General features: G+C 39.7%; 1 protein-coding gene across 1 annotated transcript in view; it reads left to right on the forward strand.

Moving 5' to 3' along the window:
* Nucleotides 1–2,552: 2,552 nt before the first annotated feature.
* ASZ1 (ankyrin repeat, SAM and basic leucine zipper domain containing 1) overlaps nucleotides 2,553–15,879 on the forward strand; it is a 36,994-nt gene continuing 23,667 nt past the window's right edge. The window contains exons 1-4 of the mRNA XM_042816034.1: nucleotides 2,553–2,660; nucleotides 4,155–4,251; nucleotides 8,206–8,328; nucleotides 11,762–11,873. Coding sequence (XP_042671968.1) covers nucleotides 2,553–2,660; nucleotides 4,155–4,251; nucleotides 8,206–8,328; nucleotides 11,762–11,873 — 440 coding nt within the window. The remainder of the gene's footprint in view (nucleotides 2,661–4,154; nucleotides 4,252–8,205; nucleotides 8,329–11,761; nucleotides 11,874–15,879) is intronic.

Below are 15,879 nucleotides of genomic sequence, written 5' to 3' on the forward strand. Positions count from 1 at the left end.
ATTGAGAATATTACATAGAATGCCACTAAAATGCAATTGCTGCTAAATCTCTAAAGTGTTAGCTGCTGTGCAGTTAGTAGAACATTATTGCAGCAGTTAAGGTTCACAGAGTCATTCTCTTTAAACATTTACTAATTCTGATTCTCCTCTCAAGAACGCTACTTTCCCAACATCAAAGTCTTTAAACACTTACTCATTTTAGACCTTTTGGTCTGAAACAGAGGGAATTAAACTAGTTGAAATACTCTGGCAACCATATTAGAACGAGTATCTATACGTACATCAGTCCAGTGTGAGACAAAACACGAGGAACAGGTAAAAATACAGAAGAAATTCAGTCAACGAATGAAATCTATTCAACAGCAGGTCATGGAACAAGAATTCAGCTGATAAACGAAAAAATGCTGAAGTATGGCCAGCAAGAAGGGTGGCAGAAGGCTGGCAGTATATTAAAGAAGTTCTTTATTAGAGTAAAAATGTATTCTTACAAGAATAGTGCTATTTACTGCATCCAGTGGTTGCAATTCTTACTACCCACCATAATGTTAAGAGGTATATGTAATATAGGCTAACATACAAGTACATGGAGCTAGGCTGCATGTAGAGTAGATGGTTTCATTTTGTAAGAGTTGGCTTTTTGTGCTTTTCCTGATGCCCTGTGTGATACAGGAAATTATCCTGAGATGTTTTCCCAGCTGGAACCATTTTGTAATTGCCTCCTGCATGTAAAATGAGTACAGCATAGCAACAAGGAAAAGATGCTGGGAACTGCTCTCACCAAATAAGTTAAAACTCACTGATATTTGGCAATCATGGATGGCAGCCAGGACTTACCACACTGGAAACCACAATGAAGAGTCTGCTCTGCTGAAACACTGAAGACAGGCTTCACGGTCAAAAATGGACAAGAGCAAGAAGAGCATTAAGAGGGAGCATCCACATCCTCAGCAATGTTTGATTCACAGCTCCATGCAGACACACAGTGAGAGGTTATCTGACAGAAGTTTCTGCTTTACCAGAATGTTCATATTTGAATCAGCCGTCAGGTGCACTGACTGCAGGGCTCTTGCACACCAATGTTTCAAAAGGGGTTTTTTTTTTGTAGCACTAGGGACCATCAAGTCTGTTACTGGAATTGACCTTTTAAAAGAGGAGGCCTTTGAACAAAGAAGCAGCACATAAGCTGCATCTGAAGTGTTGTGACATTTTAATCATACCAGAGGTGGCACATAGAAAATGGGTGAAAAAAGCAACATAACTCAATCTTTGAAACCTGAAGCTGGACAAACACATCACATCAAATACTCAGCAGTGAATAAGCAGCAGTGTAAAAGATAAGGAATCTACAGATAGTAACATAACCTGTTAGAACTGCCCTTCAAACTCATCAGATCAGTAGTAAAAAGGCATCCTCCATTGTTTCTAAAGTTCTGCAGCTAGGGGTGCAAATTTTATTAGCAAGCTCCTATTTCTTAACACAGCTGAGCCAAAGAAAGAATATTACAGAAGCCTCCTTCTGGGTTTGGAGTCCATAATTTGGAAGACTGGTAGGCCCGTACAGCTCCAAAGAAGTCACACAACTATTCTCTCATATTAGAGAAAAGCAACTTTAAAAAAATAATAATAAAAAAATCAGGAATTCATGAGTGGAACACAGGAACACATATACCCTGATGATGATTAGATGATTATTGTTATTATTATTTTGAATACTGGGGAGTTTTTTGTATGTTGTAAGAAAGTTCTAGCTAACCTACAAATCTGCGTTTTGGGGAAAGCTGCCTTACACAGCAAGGCACTTATAAAGTAAGGCAGCGCCTTGCACTGCTCTTTATGAAAGACAAAACGTAAGAAGAAACACTTCGCAGCCACCTTCTATCTAAGTGACACTTTGGTTAAAAACAAGTTCCCCAAAATGAACTTTTCTGCTGTGTGAGGCTCAAGGACTGTGATGTCCTGCACAGCATCACATGCCTCTTTGGCAAGCCCTGCCTTCTTCCCTTCTGTTGACTTTTAGCGGAAGACCAAACTCGCTTCAGATTCAGGCAAGGTCTGCACCAAGCTCAAAGCACTGTTGTGCTTATGGGTAGAATATAACATATGGCTCCTCGTCCGTTTTTGAAGCAGCTTCGTGTTACAGCCTACAGGTTGTATCCCGTTCTGGAGATACTCAGAACCTGCCTTCCTGCACTCTACTGCAGGGGACCTGGTTTGGCGGGGAGTCGGACTCAATGATCCTCTCAATGAGGTCCCTCCCAACCCCTACGACTCTGCGATTCCCGTGAACCCTGTTACAGACAAGGTGTCATCATCACTCTAAAAAGCATGGCCACGCTTTTGAGACGAGCAGCACGCACTGAGGCGGAAGAACACAGCACCGGGCTCAGCCCGCTCGACCCCGCCCCCCGCTTCGCCCGCACGGCAGCGCGCAGACGGTTACAGCCTTCGGCTCGCGTCGCGCGAAAAGGCGGCGCGGCCACGTGACCCTTCGGCGCCGCCGTGACGTCAGTGAAGCTCGTGCCGTGGGCGCGTGCTGGGTCGGCGGCTTCGCCATGTGCGCGGCGGTGTGGGGCTGCCGCGTCACGGCGGGGGGCGACGAGGACTACGACAGCGACGATGCGGACTGCTGGGATATCGGCGTGGCGTGCCGGGGGACGCAGGTCGGGCGGAGCGCCTCTGCCGGCTGCGGCTTGTGGGGAGGGAGGCAGCGAGCGCGGGCGGCCTCGGCGGGGGTTTCGAACGGGGAGACATGCGTGGCTTTTTTTTTTCCCCGCTGGAGCTGTGTGCTGGAAATGAGCTGGAAATGAGCCGTTGCTGCAGGCTGTCCTCGGGTCTTTGGCCTTGGTCTTACAGCAACGTTCCCATCCGGCCGTATGCAGGAAGTGGAAGTTTGTTGATTAAGTGGATTGGAACTAGGTCTGAATTATGTTATTGCTTAGTTCTTGTCATCAATTTGGTAGATGTTAATTACTTAATAATTATCGCTTTATAGAAGTTATGGGAGAGGTTATAACAGTATGTTGAGTAATTCTGACCTGTCATAATACACCTTCAGAATGATCTATGAAATTTGTCTCCTATTTGCAAAGAAACTACTGAGTTACCCTTAATTTATTGCTGTATTAATAGTGGGTAATTTGGGTGATGCTTGCAGCAATCTGCATCTGCAGCTTTAATCTAAAACAAACAGTGTGACACGCATGTGAAAGGGACATAAATCAGGCAACAGTCCGATTCATAAACTGGACCTTTGGTCAAATCCTTTTTTAGGTGAGTTATTTATGACGCAGCAACACAAATTCCTCAGCCCCCACAGCAGTAAGAGCAGTGACTTTTCTAGCAGCGGATTCAGCTCTGGGTTAAGCCAATGCCTATCACTGGAACAGGCTGCCCAGGGAGGTGGTGGAGTCTCCTTCTCTGGAGATGTTCAAGACCTGCCTGGATGCCTACCTGTGCGACCTGCTGTAGGGAACCTGCTTTGGCAGGGGGGTTGGACTCGATGATCTCTGGTGATCCCTTCCAACCCCTACAATTCTGTGATTCTGTGATAACCATTGTGCTACACTGCCTCAGATTGCCATGTCTATGTCTGCTTGTAGTGGATTTGGTTTTTGTACTCTTTGCAGTATGTGAGATGTGCAAAAAAAGTAAAGAAAGACATTGCGGTGTTCTGCAGACTTCCAAAGCGAGGCTGGATCAGGCCCTGGGCAACCTGATCTAGCTGTGGTGTCCCTGTTCATTGCAGGAGAGTTGGACTCTCTGGAAGATGGCTTTCAGAGGTCCCTTCCAGCTGTAAGGATCTATGATTCTACGAAAGGAGTCCTAATTAAAATGAAACGCCTTTGAGAAAAACTTAGTGTGCTGTAGGAGGATAGTTCATCCATTGAGAAGCAGTTTAGTTATATTTTCGGAGAATGGAACCTTTCTGAAAAAATGTAATCCTAAAACTTTTTTTTTTTTTTTTTTTTTTTTGAGTAGAGCAGGTCTACAGAAGTGTACGAAGGAGACTCTTACTATGTTTTTTTTCTCTACTGCTCAATCCCTGCTCCTGTGTGCTCACAGAGATCATTAATGTTTTTGCACTGAAATTAAGCTGTTAATTTTACCTTGAAACAGTTACCATATTTTGACTTAATTTTTCTTTTTCTGTCTAGCAGCTGGATCAGGTGCCGCCAGCAGACAAGAAAGATGCATTTCAGAAAGCTCTGACAAGTGGTGATGTGTTGCTTATTGAAGAACTCTTAAACTCAGGTGATGAAAGTCAAATAGGAATCTGAATATATTTAATTGAACTTGGAAAGAATTCTAAAGCTTTGAAGTTCCTTGCTTCAAAGCAATGTCTGGGATTTATGTAGAAATATGTGAATGTTTCCAATATGGAATGTGGAACGAAATTACTATTTTCAGTATATCAGCATGATATACTTCAGGAGCTTCCTTCTAATTTCTATTTACTTGGTCAATCAGGAGTCCTGAAAACTGGGAAAGTTATGGTGCATACACAATGAAATACAGTGTTTCTTTGTTTTCAAGCATATCTTTAGCTGAAAAATCCATTGCAAACACTGAAATTGAGGTATTTTAAATTGATATTCAGAGTTCAGTGCATGTTCTTTCTTACCTTGAGTGTTGTGAAGTGGGACATTAGAAGCTTTGAAAAAAACATATACCTTCAGTTTGGGAATTCCATGTCTTTTTTACTCACAAAATTGTTACGTTGCTTGTATGTGCCATGTGTAATGCTGCTGTCTTGGCAACATCAGCTGGACAAAGTTTTTGTGATTCCTGAGGGTCTAATAGCATTTGTGTGGCATTTGCCTGTGAAAGGTTGTTTGTTTTAACGCTAAAACCTTTTTTTCCCTTTTCTTTTACTCAGTATTTCTCTGTAGTGTTTCTGCTTTTTAGTGTTAAGAGAGTTGGATCACTAGTTGAAGCATCCAGGGCAATCAGTAGCTGTGAAGCTGAGTTGACCTGCCTAGTGCTAATTATAAGGAATTTCTGCTTCAGCAAGCAAGCAGAATATAGTAGCCTAGAGTTTGTTCTCTTAGAAAATGTCTTCTGCTTGGGAGAAAGTAGGTTTTTAGTTAGCACTTTTTTTTTCCTGAGTTTTAAAGCAGTGATGTTACTTGCCTTTTGGAGTAATTTTTGTTTACATCAGTATTAAGTCAAAGCTAATAGTAGTGACTGAAATATGTCTTCAGTCCTACACTGAAAAAACAAAAAAACCTGTTCTTATTTAGAATTTTTAGTGATATCTGTGCATTAGATTGAATAACTGTTTTGCTACATTTGGCCATTTTTAACTGCTCGTACATCAGAGAAATAATAATAGCTCAGATCAAATCTTTGCGTTGATGCCTGCCACATAATGAGCTGTCAGTTTGGAAGATGATTACAGGAACGTAAGGTCAAGACAGAGATCCCTGTAGTCTGGTGTCCTGTCCCCTAAAATACACAGTGGAGTGTTACAAGAGAATCTGTGCATTTTCTAAGATGGTAATTAACAGAAATTTTGATGTGTGCAGTACAGGATCTTCTGAGCAGTACAACGTAATGCCTTTCTTAGAGGGAGGTGTTTCTGAAGGAAGGTAACATCGTCCTTTAGAGGTTCAGTCCTTAGATGAAATCTTTGCGTCTGAAGTTGGCTTTAGTTTATGTTCAGTAAAGCTTGTAGGAGTCTTGCAAGGTGTGCTCTGACTCCAGGTTTGTGTTGAAGGGCATATCCTAGCAACAGTTATGGATGTTCTTTCAGGCAGAACAAGAACATGTTGTCTTTTGCCTTGCATAATGATAGCTCTAAGAATCAGTAGTGCTGAGGGAGTTTCATAGAGCTCCTTGAGGAGATGGACAAGTGCCATGTCTTCTCCTATCCCTCTTTTAAAATGATAACCCTCTGGGAACACTCTTCTGAAGTGTATGTTGTCAAAAATTAATGCAAAGAAGTAGAAGGTGCAAAGATGACTCTGGCATTTTAATCTGCTCTGGAAGTAAAATAGTACTGTGTAATCCGTAAGTTGTTTTTTTTTTTTTTAAATGGAGCTGAAAATTAGAAGGACCTTTTGGCAGATCAGACTGATTGAAGATGGAACTACAGTCACTCCTGCTTTTTCAGTAGTCTCTTCCAGTCCTGTCTTTGCATTTGTCTTTGAGCTTATCTGTCTACATGGAAGGGTGTTCAGACAATAAACAATAGCAAACTGTGTAGGGGGAGAAAAAATGAACAGTTTTCCAGCCAGTCTGGGACTTGAATCCCAAGTCAGATGAGAACCATAGCTCCCCCAGCATGAGAGCCATCAGCAGCTTTGATTACTCACTCACCTTTAAGGTATTGTGGAGCCACAGTACTAAGTGTTGACTGACTTCAAAGAAATGAGTATTTCTAACAGAAGAGAAATTCTGCTGTACCATTTGTTTTCAAATAATTGTGGAATGGTTTAGGTTCTTAAAGTTCAAAAGTTGAGAACCTCCTGCAGTGGTCAGGGTTGGGCAGGTTTTATAATTTGTCCCTCAAATAAACTGAGTCTATGAGCTGGAGTGCCCATTTGTCAGTGGTGTCATCAACTGAAGATAGCATAGTTAGTGATGGCTTTGGTGTCCAATTGCAAGTGAGAGCATTCCTAGACTTGGGAAAAGCACTGTGGCAAATACTGTCTGCTATACACATAAATAAAGCAATGAGGAAAACACTATCACAGGTGTTTTAGCAAGTCTCTATATGGCTGTCAGGTAGATATTTTGTCACTATTATTTAAAAACACATTAAAATAAAAAGCTCTAGGTGGGAGCTGTAGTTGCTTGGACTACTTTTCCTCAAAAGAGGGAAAGTGGCTTCTTTATGCTATGAGTGCCAGTTTTCCAGTTTCCTTTTCTACTCCTGATACTGTTGGATATCAAACTTCCTAACTTTGTAAGTGATTTGTCTATAGGCAAGTTCAGGTGTGACTTACTGGCTCTCCCTGTAGAACTTGGATGTGGAGAACAATGAAATGTTTTGTGTACCTCACACAAACTGTAATACTATGGCAGTGATGATTGTAGTTTGTATATGTATATGTATCTGGTCATAGGTTATCTGGCTAGCAGGAGTAAAAATGGTTCAATACCTAGCATTCATTGAATGTTTCCTCCTTATTGATTCCTTATACAGCTCCTTATCTTGAACAGTTAAAGAATCAATCCTAGAGCAGTGGCTTTTTACTCCCTCAGGTTTAATGACTTCATGATGCTTACACTGATTGCATCTTTGACAAACCACCAAGGCAGGGAAAGTAAATACACATCCTGCATGGAGAAATATGCAGATAGCTCAACTACCGGGAGTTTTTTAGGATAGCATTTTTTTCCCCACAACTGTCTACTGTAAAAAAAAAAAAAAAAAGTAGTTTTAATTGTTCATAATCAAATGTTTGACTAACATGGAATCCGCAGATGGAAACTCAGTGCTATAGAGGAAATAATATTTGAGGAATTATTGAAGGAGTGATTCGTCTTACTATGAAAATCTACAGAGGTTTTTATTTGAAAGTTGTTAGGTAAGTTGCTGGGTCTGGCACTTAGTTTTTGGTGAATTTGGGAGGGTAGTCTGTCAAGCTTAGTTTTACCCCCAGGAGAAGCTGTGGCCTTGCCATTATACTGATTAACAGACAGAACTTGTGATTTTGACTGAATCTGGCATTATCCTCTGTTTCCTTCTGTTGAGCTCATATTTTGTTAGTATGGAATGCAAAAAACTGGTATTTGCTAAGCTGCATTGGATAGCAGAGACTAAAAGGAGCTATGAAGTAGGAAAACCTTAGTGTGGTACTAGTGGTATGACAAGCAAGTTGGTTCTACCACAGCTTGGTAAGAATGAAAATAATGGTGGGAAGGGGTTGATTGAGGTAAAGCTGTAGAATGTAAGTGTGTACTAATCTGGAATTATTTTTGCAGCTAGATTTATCACATATGTGTTTGTTCAATGTAATTTTCCTATTTGTGCATTAACTGCATTGAGAGCTAGGCTTCTTTGGGGTCAGTTCTGAAAGTTGTTTTTTGATATTCCAGGCAAAGTTGTATATATAAAATGAAAACATAATGTGCAAGTCCTCTCACTAGGTCTGTGTGCAAAAGGAGTGTAACTTTGATAACAACACATTGGAATGAGGATTACAAAATGCATCTTTGTTTTGGTGTAGTTTTAAAATTTTAGCATCTTAATTTTGACAGGGATAAACATAGAAGCTAGCATTCAGTTTGGATGGACTCCCCTGATGCATGCTGCCAGTGTGGCTGATGATGCAGTAGTACGTCTTCTTCTGGACAGAGGTGCTAATGCGTGTTTTGAAATAGGTAAGATATAAATGAAACTTAGCATCCAGTACCTCTCAGTAACAGACGCTGTCCTACCCTTGTTCTCTTTTTGTATATATGTAGGAAAAAAATCCAAGTTCACACTCTAAATTTCCTAATTTTGAACTAAAAGTAGTAGGTTTAAATTTAAAAAATGTGTTCTTGGGTCTCATCTGGGTTCAGTTAATAGAGTTTTTTTGTTCCCTCTTTCTCTTTTTTCTCTGTCTCCCTTCTATCTCTCAATCCCCAAGTGCTTCTTTAAAAATGGAGCTTGGAAATACTTGTTCAAAAATTCTCCCATGAAGTTTTAGAGTTAGAATGTCCTGTTATGTAGTATGTACTGCAGGAAACAGCTGGAATCCCAGATTGTAATTGGTGTCCACTGTTGTTAAATTTATGACGATTATATTATCTCATCCCTTCTAAATCTAACGAATTTTTGTTTACTCAAAAATGTAATGATTCTTCTGTTCAGCTTTCCAACTGGATATGAGTTATGGATTCATCTTTAAGGCCACATGTGCTTTTCTTCTTGGCTCAACTGTACCAGTTTATTGCTCTCCAGCCACTCAACATTGCCCTTTCAAACATGCCAGGTGACCTGTCCATATGATTGCAGTGTGTCTTCTTTCAGACTAAAGTAAAAATACATAGTGGATTTTAGGTTAATAGTTAATAGGGATTTTTTTTTTTAATTATTTTTTATTGACTGCACCCTAGCAGTCTCAGGAGCAGGTCAAATGTGAGTTTTGCAAGGTGATGATGAACAGTAATTCTCCTCCTCTGGGCAGTAATTGAAGAAATAAAGTGTCTACTGGAATAGCTGTCTAATTAATAAGGAACAAATGCGGACTTTTAAATCTAGAGGACAAGTTTTGTATTAAGTGAAATTCTTCATTGTGTTTCTGGATCAGGTTTTTCTGCAAGAGTTCAGTGGAACTTCTAGGTAATACCAGCTCCTCTGTCAGTTTTTACAGCTTATTAATAAGGCTTTCCTACTTCAACTGCAGTATTTTCTTTCTGTTTCACTGTGCTGGAAGATCAAGAAAGGACATCACAATACAGATGATGCTGACAAAGGGCACAACATTGTGAAGTGCATAAAACAGTGATCTTACATTCCAGTAGCTTGCCAGCATTTGTAATAGAAGTAGTAAACTGCAGTGCAGCTGGTAGATATCTGGCTTTAAATTTTTCTTGAACTTCTTAGGAGCTGATCAGAGTATGAACTCTGATTGCTTGCACAAAAAGCAGTTGTGCTTCTAAATATCCTTGTAGTCAACAATAGAGGGCTTCCGTGTGGCTGCCTGCAACTCATACCTGTTCAGTGTTTTTGGTTGTAGAAAGCTAAATGTAGGGCAGAAACTGCTACGGGCAGCAGTTTCAGCCAGCCAGTTAACCAACATATGTGGCATTTCTTCAGTGTGTGACCAGTTGGGATCAGGTTTCTTAGCTGGTTTCCCTGCTTGTCTGTGTGGGGAAACAGTAGCTAGGGCATGCATACAATGGAATACTGTCCAGCGGGAGCAGTCTTGCCAGTCGTTGTTACATATAAATCCAAATGTGTTTGAGAAAGCTATGCCATCCTGATGTACGGAGTGTCGCCAGTCCTGGTTGTTCTGTATCAGCAGTGATTCTATACTAACAGTCCTATAACCTTATAATCTAATAGTAGCTATACTATTAATTAACTCTCGCCACATTATGGTTATTCTTTGTAAGCTGGTTGCTTAATTTTACCCAAATAGTAGAATGAGTTGGTAGTCATGAAGAACAAGGAACTGGATGTAATACTCGCATGCAATGAGATCAGAATGTAGTGTCTTTGAGGTGTAAATTCACCATGTCTTCAGGATTTTTCAGCTAATCGTACAGACTGATATTTTTGCAGTCTCTTACCAATTTTTCTGCACAAAAGAGAAACCTGTGTGTTGCATGAGCTACAGTTAAGCGCACAGGAATCAACTTCCTCTCCTTTGTGCAAGGAGAGTAGTTCATCTTCTGAACTACTGAGTAAGAATACAACTACAGTTTCCTCTTAAATATAATTCCCAAATTAATAATGTTTGTTGCTGCCTTTTTTTCAAAGTGCTGCCAGCCTTTCAGTTCATGTTATTGTTGATAATGGTTTAAACATTTGACTAAGAATCTGTCAGTGCATTATATAATTTCCTGAAATGTTAATTACTTGTTCAGGACTTTAACTCCATGAAACTTGATTTTTTTTGTGTAACATGCTGAAGTTTTTGTTTATACGTGGTACAATTTCTACGTGACATAGTTGAAAGTTACAAGATGGTGTACAAAAACCAAGGTGAATTTGAACACAAGGTCTTAGATTGGAGTAGTGGGGGACAAGAAATCGTGAGAAGTAGAGCAGATTGAGGTAAAGCACAGAAGAAACTTCTGAAATAAAATCTGATTTCATCTGGCAAAGGTGTTAGTGTGTACACAATCTTCAGGTTTAACAGGGAAGAGAGAATACATTGGAACGCTTTGCGATATGATCAGAAGTATGTGCAGTCAACATTATGCTGGTTAAATTGTTAAAGGCATGTTTGAGCTTGTATGTGGGTTTATGCAATAAGCAAAATGAGCAGTTGTTCAAACAGCGGTCTCCTAACTGATGCTAGAGCCAGAGAGCTCACTGAGGTCCTGGCTGAGGTTCATCTGCAGGAAGACTACAGGAAAAATGATCTCTGTTCTCTGGACAAACGGCAGTGGTGTGCAGTTCTGCTTCATGAGCAGAGTGATCCTGTGGCGCCCTGGTGGCTTCAGAGCTGGATTAAATACACTGGTCCCTCCTGGTCAATCTCATGTATTATACAGATGTGAATTTAAAGAACATTTTTAAAAATGTTCCTTTTTTGCCGTCTTTCTCCTGTCACTGCTGCATAAAAGCCATCTAAGTTCTTAAACTGATTTCCTTAAGCCATTTAAGACCTTATTGTTTCAACTGCCCTTTCGATGGATCTCTATTCTGCCTAAAATTTACATTGCTATGGGTTTTGTTTTTTTTTTAACTTCCTGTAAATTGTTTCTTCTTTGATTGTGTTTTGGGAAGAGGTGGGGAGGAACAGGGAATAATGAAGCTACTGGTGTAGACCAAGATGTGAGAAACAAGAACCTGAAGTTAAGCTTCAACAGGTTTTTTTGGGGGGTAGCTAAGCAGCATCCTCACCTTCAGTGGAGATGGAAGCTCTGCTACATTCATTGACTCTAGTCTTCTTCTCTTATTTGGTGCTTCCATCTATAATGATAATTCTAGTGACATTTGCTGGAAGAAAAACAAGTTTACCTTTTTCTGAGTATCTTAGTTTATCAGAATCTGATTAAGAGCTCTAGCAAATGTTAAGGCTTTTAAAGAAACTTTTGGATTTGCATGGTATTTAAATTTATGTATGTAATTTTCTAACTGTGAGTTTCAAAACAGATAAGTACACGGTGCTGATGGCAGCCTGTGCTGCTGATGCTTCAGAGAAAAAGATCTTGAAGACCGTAGAACTACTTCTGTCAAGGAATGTTGACCCTAACCTTGCTTGCAGGTACAAAAATATGTAGTGTAAACTTTAATGTTATTGTAGAGAAGTTTTTAGATGTGCTTGTTGTGAGTTAAGTCTACTTCATTAGCTTTGTATTACCTTCTACTGTATGTATATAGGAAGATAAATGTGCAGGTGTTTTTTCTCCTAATATAGTAGTTTATCTGAGTAAGTATGTGTATGACCAATTTTATCAAACTTAATTTGTGCTTTTTTTTTCTTTTCTTAAGATAATAACTAACCTTAATCTTTTGTTTGACCACAATGTAATTACAGGAAATGTCCTCTGCCCTTCCCAGGTCATATTTCTTATCCTGTATAAAGATATGTGATATATGCCCTGATTTTGAGTTTTTTTGTGCATGTCTAGCTGTATTCCTTTCATGAACAAGATTTCTATGGTGAAAGTAAAAATCTTTGTAAATAGAATACATTTATTCCAGTACAAGCATGCATTATTTTATTTGTTAAAATGACAGCTTATTTCTTGGATTACCATGTCATGTCTAAGCAGTCTGAAACAATGCGCTGTAAGTTGTCTGTAGTTGCATAGTCTGATGCAACTTATATTTTACGTCGTAAAGAAAGCTCATGGTCTGACTGTGATAAACTCTCATCCCTCTGCTGGAAGAAAGTTTCTGTTTGGGGTGCATTGTAATTGCTTGTTTTTCAGTTAACTGAAATTCACTTACACCACAGCTCTTTCACCTCTTTACCACAGTACTTAAGATATGTGGACTATGTAGCAATGCAAAAGCACTGGAAGTCTATTGGCTCTTATTAGTAGAACTCATACTGTGTTGGGCCCCAAACCTTACTGTAATCATAGTATTAATGCACAGAGAATAGAAACCTTTCTCTATCGATCTGTGAGTAGTGCTGGTATGGAAAGCCTTTTGGTTTCACATCATCTGAAGCTGATAAATGGAAACTTGCTGGGTTGTGTTGTTTTTGTTGTTGTTTTTTTGTCTAATTCATGAAATGTGTAGGGGTAGGTGTGGTGGGTGATGAAAAATAAACTCATTTGAAATGTCATCAAAGAATGAATATGGATGTAGGAGTCTGTAGGTGAGTGGTTTATTTGAAATAGAATAGTGTTGAGGAGAATGTACTAAGAGTAATTTATATTTTTGCTGAATCAAAAATAGGAAACAAGAAAGGTTTGTAGAGAAGGTAGTGTAAGAAAGTGTAAGTGCAAACTGAGGAGTTTTGAAAGACAAGAAGCAAGGTAATGGGTAGGTGAGATGGGAAGATATTTTAAGACCTGCTCTATGTGGTGTTTGTGGAGTTACTGTGCTCAGTACTTCATTTAAATGAATGCTAGCTTGAAAAATGTGTTCTGCTTATCTTGTGAAATTTACCTCCCTCTTGCTTCAGCATATAAATTGTGTACTTCAGCTTTTTGTAAATCCTGGAAATATTTGAGCAGACTCTTTGTTATTTATTTGATTTTGTTTACTTGCTTTTTAAAGTTCTTTTAACCTGCAGTGCTTTCTTAAAGGGACACTGATTTTATTAAAATTAACCTTTGACTATTTTAGACAGAAGGAAAATGTATGATGAACTGACAGCTAAGCTAACAGAACTGTCACTGAGATTGTGTTTCGTAAACTTTGGATCTTAATGGTGGGCATCTTACAAGTTCTTATTTAGGTAAAGTGCAGTAAAAAAAACCTAATGGCTTTACAAGAAGAACGTGGGATGGATGTGCCTGGTCAGTGACTAAGGCTGTCCTAGGTATTTTGGGGTGGCAGGGAGAAGTGGAAAAAAGTATGGAGTATTCCAAAACTAAACTTCTCTTGTAGATTGAGACTGAAGCATACTGTTAGGTACAGGAGCACGTACACATTAAAATATAATTGCCGTTGAAGTCTGTTGTTAAGTTGCCTACATACATTCAATTCTGCTTACACTGAGTAGTTTTGAAGGTTATAAAAAAACACAACGGAAGTTTTACAATGGAAGCTTTTGCCTGCTTTGCTCTGTTGGCAAGATGGTAGTGAGTGTATCTAATTCTTGTCTCAGTACTGCTGAGTTCACAAGGTGGGTCTCCAGGTTGCACAGTCAGAATAAAGCACTTGTGTAATGCTTCAATTTTAGCAAGATATTTATTGCCATTTATAAGATAGTAAGTCTGTACTGCCACATAATAATTTCAAAGACCTTGACATTATCATGGTGTGATAATTAACTGCACCAAATGACTAATAATACATTTTAGTAAAGGAAAATAGCTTGGGAAAAATTAATGCATTAGGGTGTGTTTTATGGCCAGAGGCAAGAAAACTAGGGCATTTACTACCAATTGAGTAAATGTCTTTGACCTACGAAGAGAAAATTATCTCGTGATATTATACTTCATGATCTTATATCTCATTATATTATACCTCATTACTGTGAAAGTCTTATTCTAACGTCATAAACTCGGAAAGACATTGTATGTTGGTCAAATGTCAGTACAGGGGAATGAAATATAAAAAATAAAAAATAAAAATTAAAAAAGCAACAAAAAAACCCCATCACATACTGAATTGAATTTAGCAGAGAACTTTGTTCATAAGGGCTATTTCCACTGTTGCAGCTAGTAAGAGAGCCTACCAGGGAGGTTTGCTATTAGACCTGCTGTTCACAGAGAAGGACTGATGGGAGGTGTGGAGGTTGGGAGCTGTCCTGCGCAAAGCGACCACAGAATATTAAGAGTTCTCTATTCTTGGTGAAGTCAGGAGGGGGATCAGCAAAAATGCTAGCAGCCAGGACACTGGTAAGGAGGGTCTATTGGAAGTCAGTCCTGAAGGATGAGAGAGTCTAAGAAGGCTCTTCAAGAAGGAAGTTTTAGGGGCACTGGAGCAGGCTGTGTCTGTGCTGCGAAATGAGCTGGTAAGGGAGAAGACCAGTGTGCATGAACAGGAAACTTTCTGTGAGGCTCCAGGAGAGAAGAGAGTACTTCCTGTGAAAGAAATGACAGACAACTTGGGGAGAATACAAAGAAGTTGTTAGGATGCACAGGGAGAAAATTAGAAAGGCTAAAGTCAAGCTTCAGTTCAGCCTGGTCACTGTAGTGGAAGAGAACAAAAAATGTTTTTACAAATATATTAACTCTAAGAGGAGGGCTAAAGAGAATCTCCATCCTTTACTGGATGCAGTGGGGAACGTGACCACTGATGTTCCCAGTGCCTTCTTTGCATCTGTCTTTAAAAGTCAGACCAATTATCCTTGTGATTTTCTACCCCTGACCTGGAAGTCTTGAATGAGGAGCAGAATAAATCCCCCATGGTTCAGGTGGAAACAGAGACCTACCACTCCATCTCAACTGCCACGAGTCCATGGGGCTGGATGGGATCCACCTGAAGGTGCTGAAGGAGCTGTCAGAAGTGATTGCCAAGCCGATTTCCATCATCTGTCAGTGTTTCTGGTGAACCAGAGTGACCTCAGAGGATTGGAAGCTTGTCAGCGTGACTCTCATCTACAACAAGAATCTTAAGGAGGATTCAGGGAACTAGAGTCCTGTCAGACAAACCTTGGTGCCAGGGAAGGTTATGGAACAGATCATCTTAAGAGAGATCACATGGCATATACAGGGCAACCATGGGATCAGGCCCAGCCAGCATGGATTCATAAAAGACAGGTCCTGCTTGACCAACCTGACCTTCTTCTGTGGTTGAGTAATCCACGTGGTGGATGAGGGAAGGACTATTGATGTAGTCTACCTAGACTTGAGCAAAGCTTTTGACACAAGACACTGAGGCTGCAGTGTCTGCAGGGCTCCTCAAAATGAGGAAAGGATTCTTCAAATCTTTTACTGTGAGTAGTTACAACAAAACTTCCTGTGTACATTTTTTCCTGATTACGGTAAGGTGTATGAGTACAGTTGATTTTTCTTCAATGTTAACAAGTAATGGAGGATTTATTTTTTTTTATATCTATCTATTTATCGTAAATCTTGGTTTCTTTGATGGATTAGGTTTGTTTTTCTTACTCTAATCTCCCTCTTTCACACATGCATGTATCT

This window comes from Centrocercus urophasianus, unplaced genomic scaffold (assembly GCF_019232065.1).
Source record: "Centrocercus urophasianus isolate 14NV4802_14NV808 unplaced genomic scaffold, USGS_Curo_1.0 seq_15, whole genome shotgun sequence".
NCBI lineage: Eukaryota > Metazoa > Chordata > Aves > Galliformes > Phasianidae > Centrocercus > Centrocercus urophasianus.